Genomic DNA, 27,227 nt, shown 5'->3' on the forward strand with positions numbered 1-27,227 from the left:
TGGTCTACAAAGTGAGCCCAGGATAGCCAAGGCTACACAGAGAAACCCTGTCTCGAAATAAACAAGAAAGAGAGAGAGAGAGAGAAAGAAAGAAGAAACATTGTGGAACTGAGCAGTGGTGGCACACACCTTTAACCCCAGCAATCAGGAGGCAGAGGCAGGCAGATCTCTGAGTTCAAGGCCAGCCTGCTCTACAGAGAGAGTTTTAGAATAGCCAGGACCACACAGAGAAACCCTGTCTCAACAAACAAACAAGCAAGCAAACAAACAATAAGATGGATGAGCTGTGATATATATTATATATATATCACATATATAATCATATATGTATATATTATATAATAAATATGATTTATATTATATGTTACATAATAGCTACCTTTGATGTTATTATGTTATATAATATTATAATTAGATACTACATTATATAATATAATAAACAATATATTATATACAATACATATATATAACAACAATTTTATTATCTTGCTATCATCCTTATGGGAGAAGGACGAAATGGTCTTTTTATTACTGTATAGTAGGAAAGTAAGAAACAACTGAGGTAAGTCAGACAAGTCTCCTACCCAGTTGTGGAGTCTATGGATAGTTGTAATACACGCCTTTCTGACATCTGCCTCAAAATCCCGCCTCAACCGCCCCTTCCACACGGCATGCTGTATTGGCTCTAAGGCCCACGTCATTCTGCTAGCAGTAAGAATAAACTCAGAGTATTGAAACCGGGGCATCGCATATGCTTAACAAGTGTCTTAAAGCAGGTCAATCCTGAGACAGATTAGTTAAAAGTAATTAAACTATAATTTGATTACTTTATATGTGAGATAGATGATGATGATGATGATGATGATGTGTGTGTGTGTGTGTGTGTGTGTGTGCACATGCCACAGTGTGAGTGTGGAGATTAGAGACAACTTTTGGCGTCAGTTCTCTCCTTCCACCTTTACATGGTTTCTGGGGATTGAACTCAAGTCTGTCAGGCTTAGGCGGCAAATGCTTTTACCTGCTGGGTGATATCCCCAGCTCGGAGCCAATGATTTTGATATCTTTTAATTTCGTTGTTGTTGTTGTGACAGGGTCTTGCTGTGTATCTCTGGCTGATCTAGAACTACTGCATAGACCAGGCTGGTCTTGAACTCACACATATCCTGCCAGCGCTCCCCGAGTGCTGGGTCTAAAGTTGTGCATCAGCACGCTGGACTGAGGGCCAGCGGTTAATTTGCCAGAAGTGTGCACCTGTAATTCCAGTCCTAGGGAGGCCAAGAGGAGGGTCCCTGGAGCTCACTCTCCCAGTAGTCTAGACAGAGTAACGAGTTCTGGGTTCAGAGAACCCTGTCCTGAAAACTAAGGTGGAAAATGATTGGGGAAGGAGCCTACTCTCTTTTTGATCCCACACATGCACAAATACATGCCTTTATGCCCTCAGACATGCGCACGCACTGAATCTGTACCACCGCCCCCACACACACATCCAAACGTACGAAAAGAACTGAAAGTAAATTAAAGCCAGCAGAACTCTGAAGAGAATGGCTGATTAAAATGGGATATAGTCTAAGAGCAATGGAGGTCACCGACGCCCTGGCGATGTGTATCTGTCATTTCTGGCTTGAAAAGGGCAAGCTAAGAGGCTGCGGAGATGGCGCCTGTGCAGAGCTGCTTGTTTCTCAGGCTGCTTGGTTATTGAGTTCTCAGCAAAGAACGTGTTTTCACCCTGGCCTTCCCTTGGACACATAGGCAGGATTTTCTGTTTGTGTGAGGACCACACAGACAAGGGGTCAAGGTAAATAAGCTTGACTTCTGGAAGAACCCCTTCATTGTATTGAGGTGCTTTGCTCTGACTATAAAAAGGAACTGTAGAATAAACCGACTGACAGTCTTGCCGGCAGCCCTCTTGAACTGATCTTGTGTGTAGTGCATTATTTTTTATTTTCTTTCAATATTCACTCCCCACTCAGGAACCGTTTGCCTCTGCCGGTGCGCTCCGGCAGTTTGGTGCTCAAACAAGGACCTGAGACACCAGGAAGCAGTGAAGGACACCGGGGTGTTGGTGAGCTGGGATCATAAAGTAAAGAGGAGAGAGCGTGGTGAGTAAAATGGGACAAGGCAGTAGCCTCATGTCTTTTTTGTATTATGAATTTAATTAGAAATAGTCTGTATTTGTGGCACGGGACTGAGAAAGCGAAACTTTCAGGGTTAGAGAGAAAGAGGAAAGAAAGATGGGAGGCTTTGGGACAAAATGAGATTAAATCATCAGCTTAAACCCAAAGAGTTACATGTCTCTCCTAATGGTAATAATTTCTTGTTAAGAGAAGACTTTGAGGATGACTTAGATCCTGATGAGGTTGCAAGTTGGAGGAAGCAGCAGCTAAGTATTGTTCTGCAAGATACACTCCAATTCAGGCTATGAATGTTAAAAAACAAGCCTTGGCAAAAAGAAATAAAAAAGTTAGATGGGACTTGGCGGAAATAAACAGAATAATTGGAGAATTAACTACTAGGGAAAATGAGGCTAATCCCCAACTCTAATTCCCTCATTGATTGCAGGATTGGACCTTCCTCCTTGGATGGCTACAGTTGGTATAGCTCAAAAGACACGGGGACATTTTCATATGGCCACTGCAGGAACAACTGTATCCATTTTACAAGCTTCTGTAGGACAAGCTAGGTAGAAAGGAGAAGATATAACTGAGTTTTATGGTTTTCCAGTTCTAGACCAACCTGATGGACAGGGTAATATGGTGAGAATCCAGGCACCTATACCTTTTAAACAATTAAAAGAATTGAAAACTGTATGCTCTCAATATGGTCCTACAGCACCTTTTGCTCAAGCTCTGTTGGAATCCTTGCCTACTGAGGCTCTCTGCCCAGGGGATGGGAAGCAATTAGCAAGAGAATGTTTAGCAGAAGAAGATCCCTTACTATGGAAGTCAAAATTTGCTCAGCAGTGTCAAGGAACAGCTAAAATCACTTGATTTGGGGGTCACCTTCTCAGTTTTTCCAGTAAGAAAGCTAATGGTTAATTCTGCTACAAAGCTCCCGTGGTCGTGAAAAAGCAGATTCAACAGATAGCAAGGTGTTTTGTCTGTCTGTTTTGAATGTATATAAGTTTACCATGTTCAATATGTCTTTGTTATAGACTATTGGTCATATGGGTATGTTTAAAATCTGCAAAAAAAGGGAGAGGAGCCATATCCCCAAACACCACAGAATTATCTTAATCATGCTTTCTCTGTTTTAAATTTTTTGAATGTGGATATACGAGGTCATTCTGTGGCTGATCGATTGTGGCATCCTAATACCAAAGATAATTACACCCAAGTGAAATGGAAAGATCCAATTACTGGATTATGGCAGGGCCCCGACCCTGTATTAATATGGGGAAAAGGGCATGCTTGTGTTTTTCAGCAGGACCCTGAAAGAGCCGGGTGCATCCTAGAAAGGTTGGTGTGATTTTCGGGATATGGAGGATGCTCCTGCTGCTGACAATAATGAATTCTGCCCCGAGGGTGAACGGAGAGCTGTATTGGGCTTATTACGCTCCTGACCCACCTTTGTTACATTCTGCTTCCAGGAGAATATGGTGCAGAGAAACGTTTTAGATTCAATGTGACTGGACTTGATTGGTCTGGTAATGAGGACAATTCTAAATAAAATCGGGAAGAATGGGAAAGGCGACTGACTATGGGTCTTTGGTGGTCTGACTCTGGTTTTCAGCAGACCTTTATTTGGAAGGTTGCCACAGAAACTGATGGGCGGTCCTGTAACTGCCTGTGTAAATTCTCCTTATCCTTTGTTGTTTGGAAATGTTAACATTTTTATACGAGATTCAAACTTTAATGTTTCTTGCCATCAATGTAAACTAACAAACTGTATTTCTAAGCTTTCAAGTGAATAACAGGTTCTGGTTGTTCTGGTTGCTGGACAGTCTTTTATTATGGTTCCTGTGAATGTTTCTCAGGCTTGGTATTCTAATAAGGGATCATCTTTTAAGTCACTTTTATGGAGTGTTACAGGACTTGGCTTATTACTATTAGGAGGAGCACGTGTCCTACCAGTGATCTGCATAAGATTAAACCCCAGTGTCTACCCCAGCGGAGGTTGGTAGTCAAAGATGGGTAAGATCTCTCTGAGGAATATTCAACCTAAAACAGGGCACGAATGATGGAATTCGAGTACAATGATGGGTAAGAATATATCTTTCAAGAGAGACAACCTAAGACAGGCACACTCTTCTGCTCCATAGCTCTCAAGTTATGGTCAATTTAAAAAGTATAAAAAAGGGAGAGCTGTGGGGAGCTGCTTGTTTGTCAAGCTGCTTGGTTACTGAGTTCTCTGCGAAGACAAGTTTTCACCCTGGCCTTCACCTGGAGACAAAGGCAGGATGCCGAGTCCATTTTGCTTGTGTGAGGATCACACAGACAAGTGGTCGAAGCCAACAAGTTTGACTTCTTGATGAACCCCTTCTCTGCCCTGACTATACAAAGGAATTGAACCGATCTTGGGTGTAGTGTGTTATTCAACCCTCACTCCCCACTCAGGAACTGCTCGATTCTGCCAGCAGGCGCCGCCAGTGTCCAGTTAAATAAAAGCGTTTGCTTTGCAAACATGAGGGCCCAAGTTTGAATCCCCAGCACAGACATAAAGAGCTGTAATTCCAGCACTGGGACACAGAGGTAGGAGGATCCGGACAGCTCACGTGCCCAAGCAGCCTAGTCAAAAGAGGAAAAAAAAAAAATCACAAACAGAGCTGGGGGGCGGGGCTGCTGCAACTTAAGCAAGGCCCTTGGATTGATCTCGTTTTACAATGAGCAAAACCAGACCGAGATTGCGTGTTTTAGATCTGGGGAAACCGCTCACCCCAGGTCCCAATTCACTTGCTCTGCAGCCCTGCAGCCGGGGACCCAAGTGGGGGCGGGGGGGGGGTGATGACACGTCTAACCACATTTTCCTGCCGTTGGTTTATCTTATCTCTTTGTGGTCGGGGAGAAGCTGCTTGGGGGATTTCCCGTTACTTAATGGAAAGCCAGCTTTGGTTTGCGGTTTCCTGCGCGCACTGACAATTCAAGACCAGCTGCCGGGACGCCTCAGGCTGAGGATAATCAAGCTGCCTGGAGTAATCTTCCTCCTCCTGATTCCCTAACCCCCTGCCTACCCCAGCATGCCAGGCTTAGTGGTTTTTGTTTGTTTGTTTTGTTTTTGTTTGTTTTTGGCCAGGCTTAATTTTAAGAAAATTATGTTACAGCCAGGCCGCATTGGCACACACTTTTAATCCCAGCCCTCGGGAGGGAGAGGCAGGTGGATTTCTGAGTTCAAGACCAGCCTGGTCTACAGAGTGAGCTCAAGGTTTCTCTTGTTTGTGCTGCTGTAGTGAGGACTGGTCCACTGGTCCAGAAGCTCCCGATAGGCCCTCCTGTCTCTGCTTCCCATCTGGCTGCTGGAGTGCTGTAATTACAGTGTCTCCCGCTGAAATCTGCTCCCATGGCTAGTCGGTGCTTTTTAGTCTGTGACCGCCTCCAAGGCCCTAATGATAAATCAATCTCTCTCTCTCTCTCTCTCTCTCTCTCTTCTCTCTCTGTGCTGGCCACACTGGTTTTGGATTTGAGTTTACCAACACAGGAATTTATCGTGTCCTTCTACAAATAAGCCACTTAAGTTTATTGTGTTTTACTTCTCAGCAGCACTAAAAGATGGAACCCAGGGCCTGGTTTCACACACCCACCCCTCACTGGGGGATTCTGGGCGGATGCTCTGCCACTGAGCCACAGTCACTAGTTCACACGGTCATTGTTGTCTCCTTTCTTATTTGTAAAACCCAAAGGGCTAGATGGAGTTTGGCAGCTCCGACTTCAGGAGGGAGGAGTGGGGTTAGGTATGATCATTATATATCGTGTACTACGCATACGGATATGTATGTGTACATATATTCTTATTTTATTTCTTGTTTTTTCAGGGTTTCTCTCTGTGTCCCTGTCTGTCCTGGAATTTGCCGAGTCGACCAAGCTCACGTGGAACTCAGAAGCCTGCCTGCCTCTGTCTCCCAAGTGCTTTGATTAAAGGCGTACACCATCACCACCTGGTATGCACATGCAGAATTCATAAAAATACTACATAAAAAAGGAACTATTGCTTCCCACTCTTTGTAGTTGCACTTGAAACCGCAGAACTCATCCTTCTGAACATGTTGGAAGGGGCTCTATGGCACAATCTTGGAAAAATGAAGCTTTGTGTTTTCTTTTTCTTTTTTTCCCCCCCAGAAGTCTGGCAAGTTGATACCCAAGTATCTAGGACAACAGGGACATCAAGATACAGCTGGCATAGGTCACCCAAGATGAAAGATGAGGAAAAAAACACAACAAAACAAAACAAAAACCAAACAACAAAGTGTTCTGTCAGTGGGACAGCATTTAAAGGGTCTCCACAACCAGAAACTTCCTTTCAGCCAGGAGCAGCCCCACCCGTGGGACCCACACGTGAGCTCTGTAGCGGAGTGGGGTTGGCGCACAGCTGCCTACTTGGCCCAGGGGAAGCTGAGTGCCTCAGATGCGGGAACTTGTTTCTCTAGCCCAGGTTTTGAGACTGTCTGTGGGACAACACAATGGGGACACACCCAGCGTGGGCCTAAGCCAGGACCATCGCTGAATGCACAGCAGGGACCCACAGGCAGGTAAACAGCAGGTGAGCACACCCCAACCAGAGAGGCAGACTCCCCTTCAGCAACAACCCGGGGCGCCGTCTGCACAGCCCTGCACAGGAGATAGGCATTCTTTCACTCTGAAGAGGTAGGAAGAGTACATTCTAGTCAGCACAATGAATAAGTATACACACACTCACACATATATGTATACATACACACATATATACACATATTTGAAGTATATAGCTAACATATATTTGAACTATATACGACAGATAGATATAAATTTATTTGTATGTGTATTTGGCTATGTGCATGGGAGTGCAGGTACCCACAGAGGCCAGAAGGGGGCATCAGGTTCCCTGGAACTTGCAGTTACAGGGTGTTGTCAGCTGTCCTGTGGATTTTGGCAGCCTAACTGGTTCCTCAGAAAGAGCAGCAAGCGCTTAAACCTCTGAGCCATCCCTCCAGCCCTGAGTGATATATTTTCAAAGTTTTACCATTTGTTTATGTGGGTACATTTGTGCAAGCATGCAGGTGCACGCGCCGTGGCCTGTGAACGCAGTCAGAGGACAAACTTATGGTGCCAATGCTCTCCTTCCGCCGTGGCTCCAAGGAATCCAGCTCAGACGCTCAGTTATGCTGAGTCCTCTTTTATCACCCATATTCCCTCCCGGCCCACACACAGGATATCCTTGATTATAGAGCTTATCTTGTTACGTGGACATTAAACTTGAAAATATGAGCATAAATCCAGTCACTAAGATATTCAAGCACAGTTCTACATAATTCCAGGAAATCAGGAGGCAGAGGCAGGAGGGTCATAGGTCAGATGCCAGTCAGTTTTGGCTGTACAGCAAGATTTTATCTTGTAACAAATGAGAAGTGTGTATTCTGGGTGTAAGTTTAGAACTCCGTTTCTGTTACCTTGGTAGGCTGTCTGTGACTGATATCTCACCATAAGCAGTAGAAATGGTGAGTGATAAAAAGCGATTTAAAAAGGCATTGACTAATGGGTAGAGAAGTACTTCCTTTAATCCCAGCACCTGGGAGGCAGAGGCAAGCAGCTCTGTGAGTCCAGGGACAGCCAGCCTGATCTACAGAGTGAGTTCCAGGCCCGCCATGGCTATTTAGTGAGACTATTTCAAGAAGAAAACCAAGATATATAAATATTCTCAGGGCTGGGATCAGCCAGTCAGTAATTGTTTTCTATGCAAGCATGAGGACAGAAGTTCCATCCCCAAAACCTGTATTTAGAAGGCCAGATGTGTGTCATACTTACTGTCCTACTTAGGGTTTTATTACTTTGAAGAGACAGCATGGCCAAAGCAACTCTTTTTTTTTTTTTTTCTGTTTTTGAGACACAGCTTTTCTCTGTGTAGCCCTGGCTGTCCTGGACTGTCTTTGTAGACCAGGCTGGCCTCGAACTCGCAGAGATCCACCTGCCTCTGCCTCCCTGAGTGCTGGGATGACAGGCATGTGACACCACACCAGGCTAAGGCAACTCTTCGGAAGAGAAGCATTTAACTGGGACTGACTCACAGTTCCGAGGCTCAGAGTCCGTTGGCATGATGGCCAGGAGGTGGAGGCGCGCAGGCAGACATGGTGCTGGAGAGGCAGCTGAGAGTTCTCCGTCTGAGTGGGTGTGGCAGTAGAACTGAGCTTCTGAGACCTCATAGTCCACCCCTAGTGACACACTTCCTCCAACAAAGCCACCAGTCCAAAGAGACCACACCTCCGGAAGTGCCACCTCCCACCACACTTATAATCCAAAGAGTCCCTGAGGTCCAGTGCCTGAGGTTGTCCTCTGGTTTACAAACACACACACACACACACACACACACACACACACACACACACACACACTTTCTGTTGTTCGAGACAAGGTTTCTCTGTGTAGCTCTTGCTGTCCCATAACTCGCTCTGTAGACCAGGCTGTCCTCCAATTCAGAGATCCACCTGCCTCTGCCTCCTGAGTGCTGGGATTAAAGGCGTGCGCCACCACCGCCCAAAAACATTTTTTTTAAAAAACAGCATCTCCTTGTGTGGTCCTGGCTAGCCTCAGACTCAAAGATCCACCTTATCTGCTTCCCAAGTGCTGGGATTAAAGGCATACATTACTCCACTGGCTCCTGTGAATTCTTTTATTTTCACTTCTGGGTATGTGTGTGCATGTGTTTTGTTCACATGTGTGCTGGTGCCCACAGAGGCCAGACAAGGGCACCCGTAGAGTTGGAGTTACTGGTGGTTTTGAACCACCTGACATTGGTGCTAGGAACCAAACTCCAGTCTTCTACAAGAGCAGTAAGAGCTCTCTCAATAGCTGAGGCAGCTCTCCACCCCAAAGCTAACATTCTTGTACACATACACACACACACACACACACACACACACACACACACACGTAAAAATATATATAACCTTGTTTGTTTGTTTTTCAAGACAGGGTTTCTTTGTGTAGCCTTGGCTGTCCTGACACGCTTTGTAGACCAGGCTGACCTCAAACTGAAGAGATCTACCTGCTTCTGCCTCCCTGAGTGCTGGGATTACAGGTGTGCACCACCATGCCCAGCCAATAAAAATAATCTTAAAGTGTTACACACAAGAGGATGGAAAGTGGGGCTGGAGAGATGGCTCAAAGGTTAAGGGCACTGGCCGTTCTTCCAAAGGTCCTGAGTTCAATTCCCAGCAACCACATGGTGGTTCACAACCATCTATAGTGAGATCTGGTGCCCTCTTCTGTTGTGCAGGCATGCAGGCAGAATACTGTATCAATCAATCAGTCAGTCAATCTTAAAAAAAAGAGGATGGAAATCCAGATGACCAGGGAGTTTGCTGTGAGACTGTGTCTCCTAGTAATATCAGAAACCTGTAAAGTGTCACTTATGATTGCTTAAACATGACCTGACGGAAGACGACAAGAAGTACCGGCAACCGAGGAATGGGGAGGTGGCCTTCCCCAGGAAAGAGAATGCTAACTGGCTGTCCAGTGCCGAACTGTCAGCCCTGAAAAACATACAGCACCATACAAGACTGTACGAGCATATCTACACATACATAAGTGCATGTAATAGCAATTAGTGAATTTAAGGGAGAGTAGTGAGGAGAATATGGGAGCAAAGGGAAGGGAAAGATGTTATAATTAAATTATAATCTTAAAAATCTTAAATTCTGCTTAAAATAGAAAAATAAACCCTTTGAAGTTATGCAAGGAAGCTGTGGGACCAGGGAACCGGCCTGGAGCAAGAGTGAGGCTGGGGCATGTCCAAACCTTGGACATCTCATCTTGAGACCGGTAGACAGGAGGATTGCTCTCTTCCTGTTCTGGGCCTGTATGCCCCGGTGCACATAGCCTTGTGACCCCTGCCTCTGTCCCCCTGGAGGAAGCCACGTAGCCTGGCGGCCAGGTTTCAGGAAGTGTCCAGCTAACGCCTGGAATACCTCTCCATGAAAATGAAGCACTCCCAGCACCTCAGCCCCAGCCAGCCATGTGCATTCACACCCCCAAACCCACTACCCTCCCCAAGGTTTAGATAGCCCTCATTCCCCCAAATAAAGAAGAGATGTTTCACTGAAAACTGTCTCTGAGAAGCCCCCTCTCCCATTCACCATTAAATCAAGATCCTGCTAACTAAGCCACCATGCCCGACTGGCCAAGCCTCATTCCTTCCACCAGCGGTGCCCAGTGGTGTCTGGATGCCCCAAGGTCAGGAGCAAACCTGGAACAACAGGCTGGATATACTGAAACTCTGTTTGTCTGTCCTTGAGTCTTGTAGAGACCAAGAGTTCCCCTTCCATTATAAACCCTCGCCAGATTCTCATCAAAGCTCTTTTTACTTTGATTTATGTGCATTTGTGCATGTGTGTGTCTCTGTATTTGTGTGTGTGTGTACACATGCCTGTGAGCTAGGAAGAAGCCAGCAGATCCCCTGGAAATAAACTTAGGGAAATTATAAACAGCCAGATGTGTGCCCTCTGTAAGAGCAGAAAATGCTCTTAACTACTGATCATCCCTTCAGCCCCAGGATTAGTTTTGGATTCGCCCCAGTTGGGATGGCAAAGAAGCTGAATGATGAACATAGGTACTTGGGTCTTTGTAACACTCCTAGGGATATTTGGATTTTTCTCAGGTTCCGTATAAACCCAGCTGAGCTCTCTCATTTGCTGATAGTGTAAGGACACACTACAGAGGACAGAGTGTCCCAGGGCAACCTGACCTTCCTCTTCTGCTGTAAACCTAAAACTGTGTTGAAAATAAAGTCTTTTTAAATGTTTTGTTTGGTTTTTGAGACAGGGTTTGTTTGTGCAGCCCTGGCTGTCCTGGAACTTGCTCTGTAGACCAGGCTAGCCTTGAACCCACAGAGATCCACCTGCCTCTGCCTTCTGAGTGCTGGGATTAAAGCTGTGTGCCACCTTTCCCCAGGCAAAAATAAAGTCTTTAAAACAAAACAAAAAACATGTTGAACCAGGCACGGTGGCGCACACTTGTAATCCCAGGACTCAGGAGGCAGAGGCAGGTGGATCGCTGTGAGTTCAAGGACAGCCTTGTTTACAGAGTGAGTTCCAGGATAGCCAGGGCTACACAGAAAACCCTGTCTTGAAAAACCAAACCAAAGCAAAGCCTGTTTTAGGTATTTCTCAGGGGAGATAGTGTCTCTCATGTCTTCGGTGTGTAGCCTTAGATTTTTTTCAAACACCTACTTTATTTAAAGTTCTTAAACTCCTTTACTGCCCTTCTGCCACCCCACCCCCGCCCCATGTAGGTAGATTAGTAGGGAAAGGGGCTGTAGACCGCTTTTATCTACTTCCTGCTGATAAGGGTCGATGGGTTCTTTGGGAATTACCAAACTCAGTCCTCAGGATACCAGCCGTTCAGCAAAGCAGGGGCACCAACTGGCATCAGCAGGAGCAGAAAGACTCAGCACAAGCAACTAGACGCAGCGAAAACGGCAAAACCTCACCAAAGCAGCACGAGCAAGTTCTCTGGAGTGCTTCTCTCCTCGAAGCTCTGTGAACTCCAGCAGTGCAAAAGCATAGAGACGCAGAAGCGTCCCCTCACTGCCTGGGGCTTCTATTTAACCCTTCCCAAAGTACCCGAGGATGCTTTGCAGCTCACAACACCTGTGCCCCTCACACAAGGTAACTTTCAGCTGACCAGCACCACGTGCCCTCTCATGGTGGGGGTGGGAGGTGGGGAGGTGGGGGGGATGCGGAGGGCTGTTTTCCACAGGGGAAAAACATTCCCACATCCCACACTTGGGACCAAAACAAAAAACATTCACATGACACAACTGAGTTTCCAGAAAAGCCCAGAAACTTCCATTTCAGAGCTGACTGTGCGGGAAGCCTGGAGTGACAAGTCCAGTCTCTGTCTAGTCCAGACTCCATGAAAAAGGCAGCACAGAAAGGTACCTACGAAGGCAAGATGGCTCAGTCACAAGGTCTCGTGACCTAAGTTCAACCTCTGGGACACACAGGACGGAACGAGAGAATCCACTCCAGTTTGCCCTCTGACCTCCACAGGTGACATGTAACATGTGCTTGTCCCCTCCCCCTGCCACACAATAAATAAAAAGCACTTATGTGTTATTTTAAGAGACCTTCTTTTGAAACCTGTTTGTGTATGTGTGTGCAAGGAGAGGTCAGAGGTCAATGTCAAGTCTTTCCCAATCACCTTATTTTTCAGACAGTGTCGCCCATTGATTCTGGAGTTCACCGATTTAGCTAGACTGGCTGGTACCTAGCCCCAAGTATCTTCAGTGCTGGGACGACAGTTGTACATGGCTGTAGCTGCCTGTTTATGTGGGTCCTGGGGATCTGAACTTGGGACCTCATGTTTGCATGGCCAGCATTTCACTGACTGAACCATCTCCCCAGGCCCAATATCAGGCCTTTTGAATATATTTATTTATACCACGGCAAACCCCTGCTACTTTCAAATCTCTTTAAGGATTAGCCAGTTGGGCTCAGAAACTGCCAACCTCAGTCCTCACGGCTGTCTCCAACACTTCCATAACAGAGACTCCAGGCCAGAGTTCACCCTTACCAGGATTTGAGGAAAACGTCCTGGTAGGCCAGACCAGAGCCCTGACACGAAGCATCTTAAGGGAGGCCTCACAGTTCAAGCGGAAACAGTCCACCCGGGCAGGGGAAAGGTATGGCAGCAAGAGCGGGAGGCGTCGGGTCATGCTATATCCGGTCTAGAGGCCTGGCCTAGACCGGAAGTGGGGCGGAGCGTAAAACTTCAAGGCTTATCCCCCATCCCCCACTTCCTTCAGCAAGGCTCCGTAGCCAAGAGGTTCAATAATCTCCCCAAATGGTGTCATCTGCTGGGGACCAGGTGCTCAGACACGTGAGCCTAGACCCACCCACAAACAACCCGGAGAAACCCTGTCTCAAAAAAAGAGCAATCAGAAAAGAAGCGCATACTGCTTTTGCAGCGTGCACAAGTTCAATTCCCAGCACCCAAATCAGGTGGCTCATAATGACCGCTAACCCCAGCTCCAGGGATTCTAACACAACGCCGCCTCCTCCTGCCGTTATTTTTATATAGAAGCACCTACCTACCTACACACACTTGAACAAATACTTAAAATGTATTATCAGTGTGTGTGTGTGTGTGTGTGTGTGTGTGTACACACATGGAGGGCAGAGGACAGCTTTGCGGAGTTTGCTTCCGCACAGCTTTTCATGAGCTCTGGGGCTGAGACTCGGTTGTGTGGCCGACGCCCTCACTCCCTGAGCCATCTCCAGCCTCTCCGCCTTAGTGTCAGAGCTAGGCCCTCTCACTGAGTGTGGAGCTGCTGACCACAGAGTCCCCGGGATGCCCTGGTCTCCGATTCCTCGTTGCCCTTGATGGCGCAACAAGCATTTTCCTGACCCAGCTCTCTCCCTAGCCCTAAGACTGGTTTTAGCTGACAGGAACTATGACAGAAGGGAAAGGTGATGGTGGGGCCGGCTGGTCTTGAGTGACACAAGGATCTGCCCAGGAGGACGTCAAGAGGGTACCAGGGAGGCAGACAGCTCGAGCAGGGGATGGCGTGTGGAGATGACCACTCCACTCAAACAGTTGGAATCAGCTCAGCTCACGTGCCTACTGTGGCACCCTCACAAGGTTTTAAAATTTGTGTTTATTGAGAGGCGGGGTGCGTGTAGAGATCAGAGGACAAGCCTTTAGGAACCGGTTTTCTCGTTCCACCCTGTGGGACCCAGGCATTGAACTCGGGTCTCCAGGCTTGCTGGCAGGCGCCTTCACCGGCTGAGCCGTCTTGCTGGATGGCAATCCCAGCATCCAGGGGGCAGTCCCGACCTGTCGTTTTCCGACCCAAGCATTTTACGGAAACCCGGACACCGGTCGGTTTCGGTGGATTATCCGTGTGTTTGATCTGCATGGGATCGTGCACTCTGTCTAGCTTTATAGGCTTGGCGCTACATTTGTGCTGACGTTTGTTTCTGCCCATGGCCGTTCGTTCCTTTCCGTTGCCCAACATCGGAATAGTCCATAAACATGCCATAGGCTGTTCACAGACTGTACCTGCAGATACTTAAAAAGATTTTGTCATTATTGTGCCCGTGTGGGGGGGGGGTGAGTGGTGGGGTGGGGTGTGAGTGGCCTGGTGGGTTTGTGGGGGTCAGACAGTTGTGGGATGAGTTATCTCCATCCATCTGTGCACCAAAGATGGAACTCAGGCTTGCCTGGCAAGCAGCTTTACCCGCTGAGCCCTGTCACTAGCCCGCATCCGAGGACAACTATTTCCGCTTCTCATAAAGGGCGCTTCTGTGAGCTTCTGTCTAAGGGTTACTATTTGTCTAGGGCATAGAGCATCAGGCAGCAGCTGTTTTGCCCCTCGGGGGCATTTGGTAGGCTCTAATGACATTTTAAAGATTTAATTTAACTAATTTTCTTTTTTCTATTACCTCTCTTCTTCCTTCTATTTTTTTTTCCTGTATTTTTTTTAAACATTTTTTTTCCCCCAGACAGGGTCTTACTTTATATCCCTGGCTGGAACTCGCTATGTAGACCAGGCTGGCTTCGAACTCAAGAGATCTGCCTGCCTCTGCCTTCCAAGTGCTGGGATCAAAGGCATGCGCCACCACCGCCTGACCCTTTCTGTGCTTTTAAGGTAGGGATTCATGTAGTCCATGCTGGCCTCCAGCACCCCAAGTAACTGTGAAGATGACCTGAACCCTTGCTTCCACCTCCTACATTCTAGGGTTACAGGCGTGAGACACCCCTGCCCCACAACTTGTTGGAGTTTCTTTTGTTTTTTCAGACAGGGTCTCCCTGTGACAGCTGGGCCTGGCCTTGAATTTTTGATCTTCCCCGCCTCTGCCTGCTGAGGGCTAGAATTGCAGGTGTGAGCCTCCACATCTGGTTCCCGCTAAACTTTCTTGGTCGTTACATCGTGGACAGCAGATGTCAGCAGCATCCAGTGACGCAGGGGCTACTGAGCATCTCCCAGCACCTCCCAGCCCCCACAGACAACAAAGAACCATGTCAGTCTGAGTAAGAGCGGAAGCGTGGCTAGCCTGAAGTCCAGTCTGGAGGTCTTCGGACGCTAGAAGCAAGCTTACATTGGCCAGGTGACGGGGAGGCCACGGAATGACGCTCCGGGGTCGTGGGATTTCCATCAGTGGCCCCGACAACCCCTGGCGCCCACTGCTAGGCGAGCTCTGCCTGCTGGGCCGCCCCCGTCGTCCTCTGGCTGACCGCCCGCTGGAGGGCGCCCTGCATGTCCCGGTTGCGCAGCGTGTAGATGGCCGGGTACAGCAGCGGGGTGAGGTTTATGTAGATGAGGGAGACCAGCTTGTCCTCCTCCAGGGAGCGGCTGCTCAGCGGCCTGGCGTACATGGCCGTGGCACAGCCGTAGTGGAGCACAGCCACGGTGAGGTGGGAGGCCACGGTGTTGAAGGCCTTGCGGCGGCCGGCGCTGTCCCCCACGCCCAGGATGACCACCAGTACCCTGGTGTAGGACAGCAGGATGAGGATCAGCGGCAGCACCAGCAGCAGCATGCAGGCCGCCAGTAACACTCGCTCCTGAAGGTCCCGGTTCCCGCAGGCCAGCACCAGCACGGCCGGGAGGTCGCAGAAGACGTGATTGACGAGCCCGCCGTGGCAGAAAGGCAGCTGGAATATGGCAGTGGTGAGGCCCACGGCCAGGACGGAGCCACCCAGACAGCAGCAGGCTAGGAGGACCCAGCAGAGCGCAGTGGTCATGAGCTGAGGGTAGTAGAGGGGACGGCAGATAGCCAGGTAGCGGTCCAAGGCCATGGCTGCGAGCAGCAGGCACTCAGAGCCACCCAGAGCCACGAACAGACCCATCTGGGCGGCGCAGGCCGAGCGTGCCACCGCCTGGCCACCAGGAGGCAGGAGGAAGCCAGCCAGCATGCGCGGGGTGAGCACCAGCGTGTAGGCCACCTCCACCGCCGACAGTGAGCCGAGGAAGAAGTACATGGGGGTGTGAAGCGTGGGTTCCGCCAGGGCCAGGCCCAGAATGAGCAGGTTGCCAGCCAGCGTGGCCAGGTAGAGGGGCAGGAGAAGCGAGAAGAGCAGCACACGGAGGCCCTGGGGCCACCCCGAGAAGCCCAGGATAACAAATTCCTGTGGCGCCGTCCAGTTGGCCTCCGACCAGTGGCTCAAGTTGGGGCCTGGTGGAGGACAAGCCAGAGAGAAGCATCATGGGGACCCCTGCCTCCCAAGATCTCCTGGACCCAAGAATTTCATGTCAGCTCTCTATAGCCCACCCTGTGATGGTTCGTTGTACTATTATTGTTATTATTATTATTCTGGTTTTTCGAGACAGGGTTTCTCTGTAGCCTTGGCCTGACTCTCTTTGTGGACCAGCTGGCCTCAAACTCACAGAGATCCACCTGCCTCTGTCTCCCGTAGTGCTGGGACTATAGGCGTGTGCCACCTTGCCCGGCTTTATTATTATTTTTATTATGTGTATCATCAATATGTGCATATGCCTGTGGGGGTTAGAAGGGGTCATTGGATCCTCTGGAGGTGGACTTACAGGCAGTTGTGACTGTAAGTGGCCACTGTTGGTGCCAGCACCCCCAGTGAGGGGCTGGGGTGTGGCTCAGTAGTAGAGCCCCTGCCTAGAATCCCCAGTGAGGGGCTGGGGTGTAGCTCAGTGGTAGAGCCCCTGCCTAGAATCCCCCAGTGAGGGGCTGGGGTGTGACTCAGTGGTAGAGCTCCTGCCTAGAATCCCCCAGTGAGGGGCTGGGGTGTGGCTCAGTGGTAGAGCTCCTGCCTAGAATCCCCCAGTGAGGGGCTGGGGTGTGGCTCAGTGGTGGAGCACTTGTCTAGTAGGCATGAGGCCCCGATGCCTCCCTAGCACTGCCAGAACAAATACAAACACAGAAACCTGCACACTGTCTGGGAAAGTTCTCTTCAGCCCCAGGCTGTACTCATGCGTGTCCCAGGTAGGCTGGGTGTCGGCTTCTGCAGCAGCACCAACCTCAGCACTCTGAGGGGGACGGTCTGAGCTATGTCTGTGTTGTTACTGAAAGCAGAGGGATAGTTACTTGGTTCTCCGTCCTCACACATTTCTGTTGCTCCCCACATGCCCTCAGTTATCACCCCGGTCTGAGTTTCCAGCCTGGAAATCTCAACGAGCCCCTTGCTGCACCCTTCCCTACAGCATCTGCTCCCGATTCTGTGGAGTTCTCCCTAAATCTCTTCTTGCCACTTCCCGTCTCTGAGACTGTCGGCCTCAACTGGGATATCCAAGCAATCACTTTCCTATCCAGCACCTTCCCAGACCGCTAGAACTCATCCATCTTCACTCGGCTCCTGCAGCAGCTATCTGACTATCAGGATGATAGTCACATGCTACTTCATCCAGATAGCATTTTATTTTGAGAGCCTGAAGTATCTTTGGGGGTTACAGGCTTTCTGCCACTGAGCAATATCTCTAGTGCCGCTTGAAAACTAACCCAAGCTCGGGGTCTGGAGAGACGGCCCACGAGATGGGAACGCATTGCCCTGTGACTGTGAGGACCCTGCTTCTCTCCCTTTGTATTTTAGGTCAAGGCCTGGCTTGGTGGTGCACTCCTTTAATCCCAGCACTTGGGAGGCAGAGACAGGTGGATTTCTGTGAGTTTAAGGCCTGCCTGGTCCACAGAGTGAGTTCCAGTGAGTTCCAGGACAGCCAGGGATAACCAGAGAAATCCTGTCTCACCCTCCCCCATCCCAAAAAGGTCAGGTGTGGTGACACACGCCTACAACCCCAGCACTTGGGGCCCACTGGTCAGCTAGTGTAGCCTAGTTGGTGAGTTCTTGGCAAGCAAAAGACCTTGTCTCAAACAACAACAAAACCACACAAGCTTGGTGGTGCTTGAGAAACCACAGCTGAGGTGACCTCTGGGGTCCAGGTGCATATATGAACCTGCATACACACATGCACAGACATGTACACACACACACAGACACACACACATACACAAAGCTAACTCAAGCTCATCTGTCCCCCCCCCCAAAGCCCAGCTGGCTGGGCTCAGCCCCTGCCTCCTTGGAGGCACCCACTACCTTCACCACCATGAGACCGGGAGAGCAGGCTGAGGTGAGGTCCCACCATACTGGAGCTATCTCCTGGACTTATCCACTGGTCCCATGGAGGGCTAAGGTCATGCTGCAGAGCTCAGTGCACAGGGAACCGGGACGTCAGTCCTCCGGAGCGCCCTGCGAGCTGACACAGGTCAGAGCGGCTGTCAACAGAGGCCGGCCTTCACGTCTCTCACACTTCTTCTGTTTTGTGGCACTATAACAGAGTGAATTTGTAGTTAGGTTTCTCTGTGTAGCTCTGGCTGGTCCTGGAACTCCCACTGTAGACCTGGCTGGCTTTGAACTCACAGAGATCCACCTGCCTCTGCTTTCCCTCCCCTGCTGGGATCAAAGGCGCACCATCAGCGTCTGGGTAGAATTATGTGTGTGACTGCTCGTGCTTGCCTGTGTGAGTGTCGCACTGGCTAAAGGTCGCCCTAGGGGGCTTCCTTAACAATTCTTTTCTTTCTAAAAGGATTTATTTTACTTGCATGTATTTGTGTCTGTGGGTGGATATGTGCACCTGTGTGTGGGTGCCTGAGCAAGCCAGGAGAGGGGTTGGATTTCCTGGGGCTGGAGTTACAGGCAATTGTGAATCACCAAATGTGTGTCCTGGCAATTGAATCCTTTGGAAGCAGCGGGTTCTCCTAACTGCTGAGCCGTCTCTCCAGCCCCCAACCTTATTTTTTGAGACAGGGTCTCTCAGTGGATCTGGAGCTCACTGATTTGGCAGGACTGGTTGGCCAGCAAGCCCCTGTCTACCTCCCCAGCGCTGGCACTGCAGACGCTCCCTGTCATGCCCAGCTTTTACATGAATGCTGGGCATCTGAATTTGGGCCCTAATTTTTTCTTTAATGGCAAGCGCTTTATCCACTGGGTCATCACTCCAGTCATCTTATTCTTTTATAAAGACGGTTTAAGCTCCTCTACAAAATCCTAAAAATATGAAGACATGGCGGCACATGCCTGTAATCCCAGTGCTGGAGAGGTTGAAGCAGGAGGGTCATGAGTTGAAGACCAGCTTGGGCTCAGTAATGAAGCCCTGTCTCAAAAGCAAGCACCGATAGTTCAGTGGGGAAAGGTTCCTAAGTCTGATCCCCAAGTTGTCCTCTGACCTTTGCACACAACAAAGGAATAAACAGATATTTTTCTCTTAAGCTGGTGCGTTACTCCTTTAATCCAAACACTCCCGAGGCAAAGGCAAGCAGATCTCTGTGACTTCCAGACCAGTTTGGTCTACAAAGCAAATTCCTGGCCAACTAGGACTGCATAAATGGAATTCTGACTCAAGAAAACTATTTTAAAGAAATAGTTATGTTATCAGAAGAAATGTTAGCTTGATATAAGCTCTACACAATATCTAGACATATTGAAACATACCTTTGGGGGGGGGTTGGCTTTTTTGAGACAACGTTTCTCTGTGTAGTCCTGGAACTCACTCTGTAGACCAGGCTGGCCTCAAACTCAAAAGATCCACCTGCCTCAGCCTCCTGAGTGCTGAGATTAAAGGTGTGTGCCACCGCCGCCTAGCTGAAACATACTTTTTTTTTTTTTTTAATGTTTTTAAAAAAGAATTATTTTTGTTTGTCCTGTGTGGGTGGCTTTTCCCATGTCTAGGGCTATGCACTACACACAAGCAGTACCCAAGGAAGCCAGAAGAGGGCAGAGGATCCCTAAAACGAGTCAGTCCCAGCACTCAGGAGGTAGAGGCAGGTGGATCTGTGTGTTCATGATCAGCCAGGGCTTTATCATGGCTATAAATAATAATAATCAAGGCTTGGCTTGTCGCTCAGTGGTAGAACACTTGCCTGAGGTGTGAAACCTTGAGTCAATTCTCAGCACCTCAACAATAAAAAAGAAAAAAAAAAGGTAACACACTGGCTTAATTTAGAAAGAGAAGTCAGTTGGCAAAGGTGTGTGTGTGTGTGTGTGTGTGTGTTAACCTCGGGGTGACATGGGTGGAGGTTTGGACAGATCTTAGAAGGATTCTTGATCTGTGTACCTAACACAAAGGCTCTTTGGAGCCAGCAAGATGGTAGGTAGGTAAGGGTACTGCTGCCAAGTCTGATGACCCAGGTTCAGACCCACGTGGCGAAAGGAGAGGCAGAGTCCTTGCAAGCTGTCCTCTGACCTCCATAGGTGTGCTACGGCATGCATGTGAGCACAAACACCTATGCGCACACGCACGAGTAAATAGATGTAGAAGACAGACAAAGACCCCGCTTGTTTCTCTCTGACCTCTGCCTACATCAGCACATGTAGGTGTCTGCACCTGTGTGCTTGTGCACATTGCATCCTGCTCCGGGGTAGCCTCAGGTAACACTGAGCTCTGGAACTAGAGTCAGAGCTTTGGCCTTCGATGTGGTATGGTGGCATTATTAGGGAGATAGGGTCTCCTAGAGCCCAGGCTGGCCTAGAGCTCACTATGCAGCTGAGACTGACCCTGAACTCCTCTTAGCTCTTCCTCCCCGAGTGCCCACGTGACAGGAATGTGCTGCCACACCCACACACCCAGTTGTGCCTGGAAGACAGGCACTGAGCCAGGTCCTCAGCCCTCTGGTGTGATTGTCGTGGTACCCAGGTCCTCACCCTCCCGTGTGATTGTCATGGTACCCAGGTCCTCAGCCTCCGGGTGTGGCGAGGCCTTGGGGCTCACCCACGATTCAGCTGTGAGCACACTTACCTCAGTGGCTGCTTGGAGAGTCATGTCCTCTCAACGCCCTCTGCTCACAGGGCGGCCCTGGTGGCTGCTTTAAATAGTGTGTGTGGTGCATCTCGCGGATGGGTCCTTTCATTTAGGAAGTACCAAGAGATTAAAAACAAAAACAAAAACAAAACCCAGGGCTGGTAAGATGGCTCAGTGGATAAAAGTATTTGGCACCAAGCCTGCCAACAGGAGTTCAATTCCTGGGACCCATTTGTAAAAGGACAGAGCTGACTCCAGAAGTTGCTCTCTGACTGCCCCCTGTGACTTGTGCATTCTCTCTCTCTCTCTCTCTCTCTCTCACTCACACACACACACACACACCAAACATACAAATATATGTAATCCAAGTTAAAAGAAAAGTGGGGCGTGACAGTACACACCTCTAATCCAGCACTTGGAAGACAGAGGCAGGGGGATTTCTGTGAGTTTGTGGCCTACTTTGTCTAGATAGTGAGCTCCAGACCAGCCGGGGCTATGTAGTGAAATCCTGTCTCATAAATAAAAGAATGGAAAAAGACAAGACAAACACGTCAAGATGTGTTTGGTGGGCTGGAGAGATGGCTCAGTTGTTAAGAGCACTGGCTGCTCTTCCAGAGGACCTGAGTTCAATTCCCAGCACACTCATGACAGCTCACATCTGTCTGTAACTTCAGTTCCAGGGGATCTGACATAGACATACAGGAGGGCAAACCAACACTGCATATAAAATAAAAATACAAAATAAAAATAAATAAGCTTTTAAGATAAGATGTGTTGGGCTGGAGAGATGGCTCAGAGGTTAAGAGCACTGGCTGTTCTTCCAAAGGTCCAGAGTTAAAGTTCCCAGCGCCCACATGTGGCTCACAACCATCTATAATGAGACCCGGTGCCCTCTTCTGGTGTGCAGGCACACATGCAGGCAGAATATTGTATAAATAATGAATGAATCAATCTAAATTATGATAGGTGTTTGGCTTCCTCTTAGCTCCCTGTCCACGGCATACCTGCATGGACATCTTCCATGCAGAGATTTATTTGGAGACATGCAGCAAGGAGTAGAAGAGAGAAGGAGGCAGGGCAGAGACTGGTAATTCACCCAGATTTCAATCTCCTGCCAAGACCCTGATGGATTTCCTACTCCAGCCTGCACAAAGGAGATGGGTACAGCCCTTGCTGGGTGAGCCCAAGGAACAGAGTCCAGTTCCTCGGATGCCACGTAAAAGCCAGGTGTGGCAGCCATGTGTCTGCAATTGTAGTGTTCCTGTGGGGAGACGGGGGTTGGGACAGGAGAACATCCAGGAATTGGTAGGCCGGCTAGCCTCGTGTATGCAGGGGTGAGCAATAAACACGCTGGAGGGCCAGCTAGCCTAGAGCACACAGTGGTGAGAAATAAAGACCCTACCTCGAAGTAAGGTGAAAGGTGAGCCTTTTGTTCTCTGACCACCACATGCACACACTGCTACACACACACACACACACACACACACACACACTACAGCCCTTCTCTCCTATTTCCATCCCTATAGTTCCATGCTTTCCTGCGTCTTGACATCACTTTCACCTTGCTCTTCAGTGACTGTGTTTCTAAGCACTGATGGGAAGGAGAAAACAACTAGAACAGTGACCATGAGCACGGTTGATGTCACTATCACTATGGAGCCCTCGCGATGTACAAATGAGGTTTTAAGCACTGTCCACGCACAGTGTCACCCCCTACACACTTACAGCTTACGAAGCTGCGGGACAGTTATGTAACAGGTGCTATTATTGGCTCATAGACGAGGAGGCTGAGGCCAGAGAGGGTGACTCATCAAAGAGGAGTCACACACTTTCTCCCTGCATTAGTATTTTTTCCTGATGCTGATATTGGGGGAGGGGGAACTTGCTTCAGTCTGTGTCTCTCTCCTATGCCTGTATCTCTCCATGCACCAGAAGAGAAAATGAAAAGAGAGTGAAAGAAAGCAAAGGCCTCTGAGGTACACAGACAGACAGAAGAGATGCAGAACCGGAAAAACAAACAACCAGGGGCAGGGTGTGAGACACGTGTGTGCCTGCTCACAAGACGTGGTAGGCACATGAGGGATGGAGCCCCATGCCCTCAATGGAACAGCCCAACTCAGGTGGTTCAGAGGACTCAGAGTGCAAGAGGAGGGATGGACACGAAGAGATTGAGAGGAAAAGATCTGGAAGGAAAAAATCAGAGAGAGAGACACACACATACACAGAGAGATAGGGGAAGGAGAGAAAGGAGATATTGACAGAGATTGAAAGGTAGGTAGGTAGATAGGTAGATAGATGGATAGACAGACAGACAGAGGGTCTGGTAGGAAAAAGGTTTGTTTGTACGTGAGAGGGAAACAGGAGAGCTTGAGAGAGAGGATAGGGACTGAAAGATAGAAGAGAAATTTAGAGGAAAAGATAAGAGGGAGGAGATACATGTGAGAGGAAAAGGTTAGAGAGACTGAGAAAGAGAAGAGACAGGGAGGAAGAGGAGAGGGGACGAGAAGAGATGAAGCAGGGAGGCAGAGAGAAATTGAGAGGGAAAAGGTGAGAAGGGGAGAGAGGAGAGAGAGGAGAGTGTGAGAGAGAGACTACCCCAGAATCCATGAAGCATGAGTTTCCATTAGAAAATTCCACTGGAAGCTTCACGCTTCAATTCCTGGCAGCCACCCTCGCAGAGAGCCCTCTTCTATGGCTCCTTCCCTGTCATCCCTGGGGGAGAATGACCAGACTATGGACTACTGACCTAAAGAAGACACTCAGCCCCAAGACCCTGAACTGCACCCCTCAGACTCCTGGGCTCCTGCTTGGCCAGCCCACTGTCCATGCATTGACTCTGGCCACAGGGGAAGGTCCCACTCGGGACCTCAGGTCTGCATTGTGACTTGGGTCCTGGCTGTTAGCCTGAGCTGCATCCATCACAGTACAGACCCACCACAGCTACTTAAAAAAATCTCTCCCTCCCTGTGTTCTGCCTCAGTCTTCACAGACAAGTCTTCCTCACTGGCAAGTTTCTCTGCAATGTGAATATGTCTTGTCTATCAGTTTCTCCTGGATCTTTGCACGTACCTCTAACATCAGAATGTCATTTTTCCCACCGGAAGAGGTACTCATTCTTCAGCGTCTACATCAAACACAAACACAAACAGAACTGAAAATAATGCAAACAAAAACGATAAACCATCAGTGTCAATCATGGAAGGCTTTTGTAGAAACGGAAGCAGGGTGACCCTGTCTTGCCCCCACCCTCTGCCTCTGCCTGCCATCCCAACTTCTTCCGAAGCAGGGAAGAGAGTCTAACTTTGAGTCAGGAAAGAGCTGCTTAATGGGTTTCCTGGGGCCCACTTACGGGTCTAGCTTGAGCTAAAGCCCCAGAGTCTCGTTATCTCCTTCCTTCCCCCTCTGTGCTGTCTGAGGAACGTGGGGCTCTCAGAAGGACGGAGCTGGAAGCATGGGAGGGAGAGGAACGTGGGAAATCAGAACTTCAGTATCTTGGGAGAGTCTGAAACTTCTGGTCCAAGGAGACAGGAAGGCCACCTCCCCACAGTGATGACAACAGCGAGAACGGGGAAAGGAGCAAATAGCCCAGAGCACCTCAAGAGAAGCTCCCTGGAGAAGGCGGAGACACCCAAAGCTCACTAGTTCTCTGCTCAGATTTTCATAAAGTTTACCTAAAGTTTGAACCCAGAAAAGTGATGCAGAGTCTCATGGTTTAGGAGACGTTAACCAGGAGTGACATCAATAAGAGGGAAGTGACCCCACAGTAAACAATGGTCAGGCCCCTCCTCACCAGCTGGAAATGCTCTGGGGAAGCCTGACTTCAAGTAAGAAGCAGCAAAGGGCTGGTGGGGTGTAGCCCACGCCTGGTGCACAGGCATTAAGGATCTGAGTCTGATGGCCAGAACCCGTGTAAGAAGCTGGGCACAGCAGCACATGCTTGGAATCCCAGCACTGGGGAAGCAGAGACAGGAGAGTCCTTGGGGGGTTGCTGGCCAGCCTGCCTAACCCAGCCAGAGAGCCCCAGCTTCAGTGAGAGAGTCTGTGTTAAAATGAAGACACCCGTTTGTCCTCTCGCCTTCAGTGAACATTCACACACATTCATGCACATCTCTCCATGTGCACACATAACACACACACACGCAGATGAAGTCATAGCAACCCAATACTTCTTCCAACCGCAGAACAAGTGCAGAGAAGAGAAAGAGGGGGAAAGCTTCATTTGTTCTGCGTCATCTGATCCCCAAAGCTGGAACAAATCGCAGAATGGATCCCCTCAGCCACAGTCTCCCCCAAAGGGAACAGGGACCGAGGAGGACCTCAGTGCTTCCATCACCAGCTGCCTCAGCGGCCCTGTCTACTGCCACCCACGTGGATTTCTCTGAGTCTTTGCTGACATGAACGCTAGCTACAGGAGCTTCCCAGGACCCGTGCCATCATTCCTTCTTGGGGCTGGAGCCACCCCATCCTGGACCCCCAGACCATGACTTCTGCATACCAATCCAGTCTTCTGGTAAAAGCCTTTGTTTACCAGAGCCAGTCCACAGAAGCTGAAATGGCTGGTGTGTGTGTGCCATCCCAGTGTGGAGGCACAGGTAGATGGAGAGTGCCTTCCGTTCATCTCCACCTTTGAGACAGTGTCTCTCACTGACACTGGAGCTCCCTGAGCTGGCAAGATTCACTGGCCAGCGATTCCCAGAGACCAGCCGCCTCTGCCTCCCCAGCACCGAGGTACACACACAGCACCCGGCATATACACGGACGCTGGGAATCCGAACACAAGCCCCCGTGCTTATCTGGCAAACACTTACCTGCTCCCTGATTGCTTCTCCAAATGCACAGACCAGCACAAGGCTGCAAGGCACACGGGAAGCAAAGGCGGCTGGGAAATACATACAACAGAGCTCCAGTAATGGCCCTAAAGAAGAGATGTCTGTATCACCTGAGAAGAACGTTCAAATAACGGTCTGGGGAGACGGCTCAGTGGTGAAGAGCACTGGCTGCTCTTTCCCAGGCCAGTTCAACTCCCAGCACTCACTCGGCAGCTCACAACAGTCAGTCACTCCAGTTCCAGGGGCTCTGTTGCCCTCTTCTGGCCTACAGACACACTGTTCACAGACATGGGAGCAAAACACATATACAGGTAAAATAATGAAATAGTTTTAATTAAAAAATTTAAATAATTGTCTTAAAGAAACGTAAAAGGATGACTCAACATTGTAAAAGGAATACATTAATAAAATGAGAATTTAATGCTGGGCGCAGTGGCACACACCTGTAATCCCAGCACTCAGGGAGGCAGAGGCAGGTGGATCTCTGTGTGTTTGAGGCCAGCCTGGTCTACAAAGTGAGTTCAAGACAGCCGGGGTTACACAGAGAAACCCTGTCTCAAAAAACCAGAGAAAGTGAAAGAGAGAGAGAGGGATTAATAAAGAGATTGAAATCATTTTTTTAAATGACTAGGTATTTGTTTTTTATATTAAAAACTGTTTTAAATTTATTATTTCATGTACATGAGTGGTTTGCCTGCTTGTCTGTCTGTGTATCATGTGTGTGTTGCACATGGAGGTCACAAGAGGGTGTGCACAGCCCAAGTTCAAGACAAACAATGTTCACCAAACTCTAGATAAATAGCTGGAAAAATGTGAGGAATTTCAAATAAATGAAACCAGGAAGTAAAGACATCGCGACAGATGGCCAAGAACTAAAAAGTCTTATAAGGAATTATTATGAAAAATTAGGTAACTTCAAAGGAATTAATAAATGACTGGGAACACAGAATTTACCAGAACAGAATGGAGAAGGAAACAGCAGACAGGAAGTAAGAAGATCAACTTACAACAAAGAAGGTTTAGGACCGAATGGTTCTACCAGTACTTTCTACCAGCAGTTGTAAGGAAAAGGCTGTCTGGGAATGGTGGATCACATCTTTAGTTACAGCACTCGGGAGGCAGGGCTCTCTGTGCTGTTGGAGGTTGTTCAGATGCTTTATTTTAATGGTAATTATCGCCCCTCAAGATCTGGTTACACCTAGCCTTGTTTCATAAATCTGCCTAAGACATACCTGATTGGTTGATTAAACAGCCTATGCCTCGGCATGGCTAAGGTTCCCAGGCTTGGAGAGGTCAGGAGAATCATGGGAGACAGATGGAGGGAAACAGAGGAAACGCCATGATGGGTTAGTGTGGAGAAAAAAACCACGTGGGCCAAGAGGAAGGACTCCAATAATGGCTTGAAAAGGCCCAGATGAAGAATACAAGCAAGTACTAGGGATTATGGCTGGAAGGTAGACTGGATGAGGAGGAGTAAGGTGGATGGCATTGGACACGGGCTGGGAGATGGATTGG

General features: G+C 48.9%; 1 protein-coding gene across 1 annotated transcript; it reads right to left on the reverse strand.

The window, feature by feature from the left end:
• Positions 1-15,311: 15,311 nt before the first annotated feature.
• LOC110558177 (olfactory receptor 10AC1-like) lies at positions 15,312-20,904 on the reverse strand. The gene is made up of 2 exons (XM_021652954.1): positions 20,787-20,904; positions 15,312-16,297 (listed from the first exon to the last, which is right to left on the reverse strand). The coding sequence occupies exons 1-2, from the start codon at positions 20,902-20,904 to the stop codon at positions 15,312-15,314; spliced, it is 1,104 nt and encodes a 367-aa protein (XP_021508629.1).
• Between the last annotated feature and the right edge of the window lie 6,323 nt (positions 20,905-27,227).

This window comes from Meriones unguiculatus, chromosome 15 (assembly GCF_030254825.1).
Source record: "Meriones unguiculatus strain TT.TT164.6M chromosome 15, Bangor_MerUng_6.1, whole genome shotgun sequence".
NCBI classification, from domain to species: domain Eukaryota; kingdom Metazoa; phylum Chordata; class Mammalia; order Rodentia; family Muridae; genus Meriones; species Meriones unguiculatus.

Bases quoted from the DNA above. Each gene is read 5' to 3' on its own strand.
- LOC110558177 (XM_021652954.1), bottom strand. From the start codon at position 20,904: ATGACTCTCCAAGCAGCCACTGAGGTAAGTGTGCTCACAGCTGAATCG. The intron at 16,298-20,786 runs GTGAGGACCTGG...GTCCTCCACCAG, and splicing joins CATGACAATCACACGGGAGG to GCCCCAACTTGAGCCACTGG.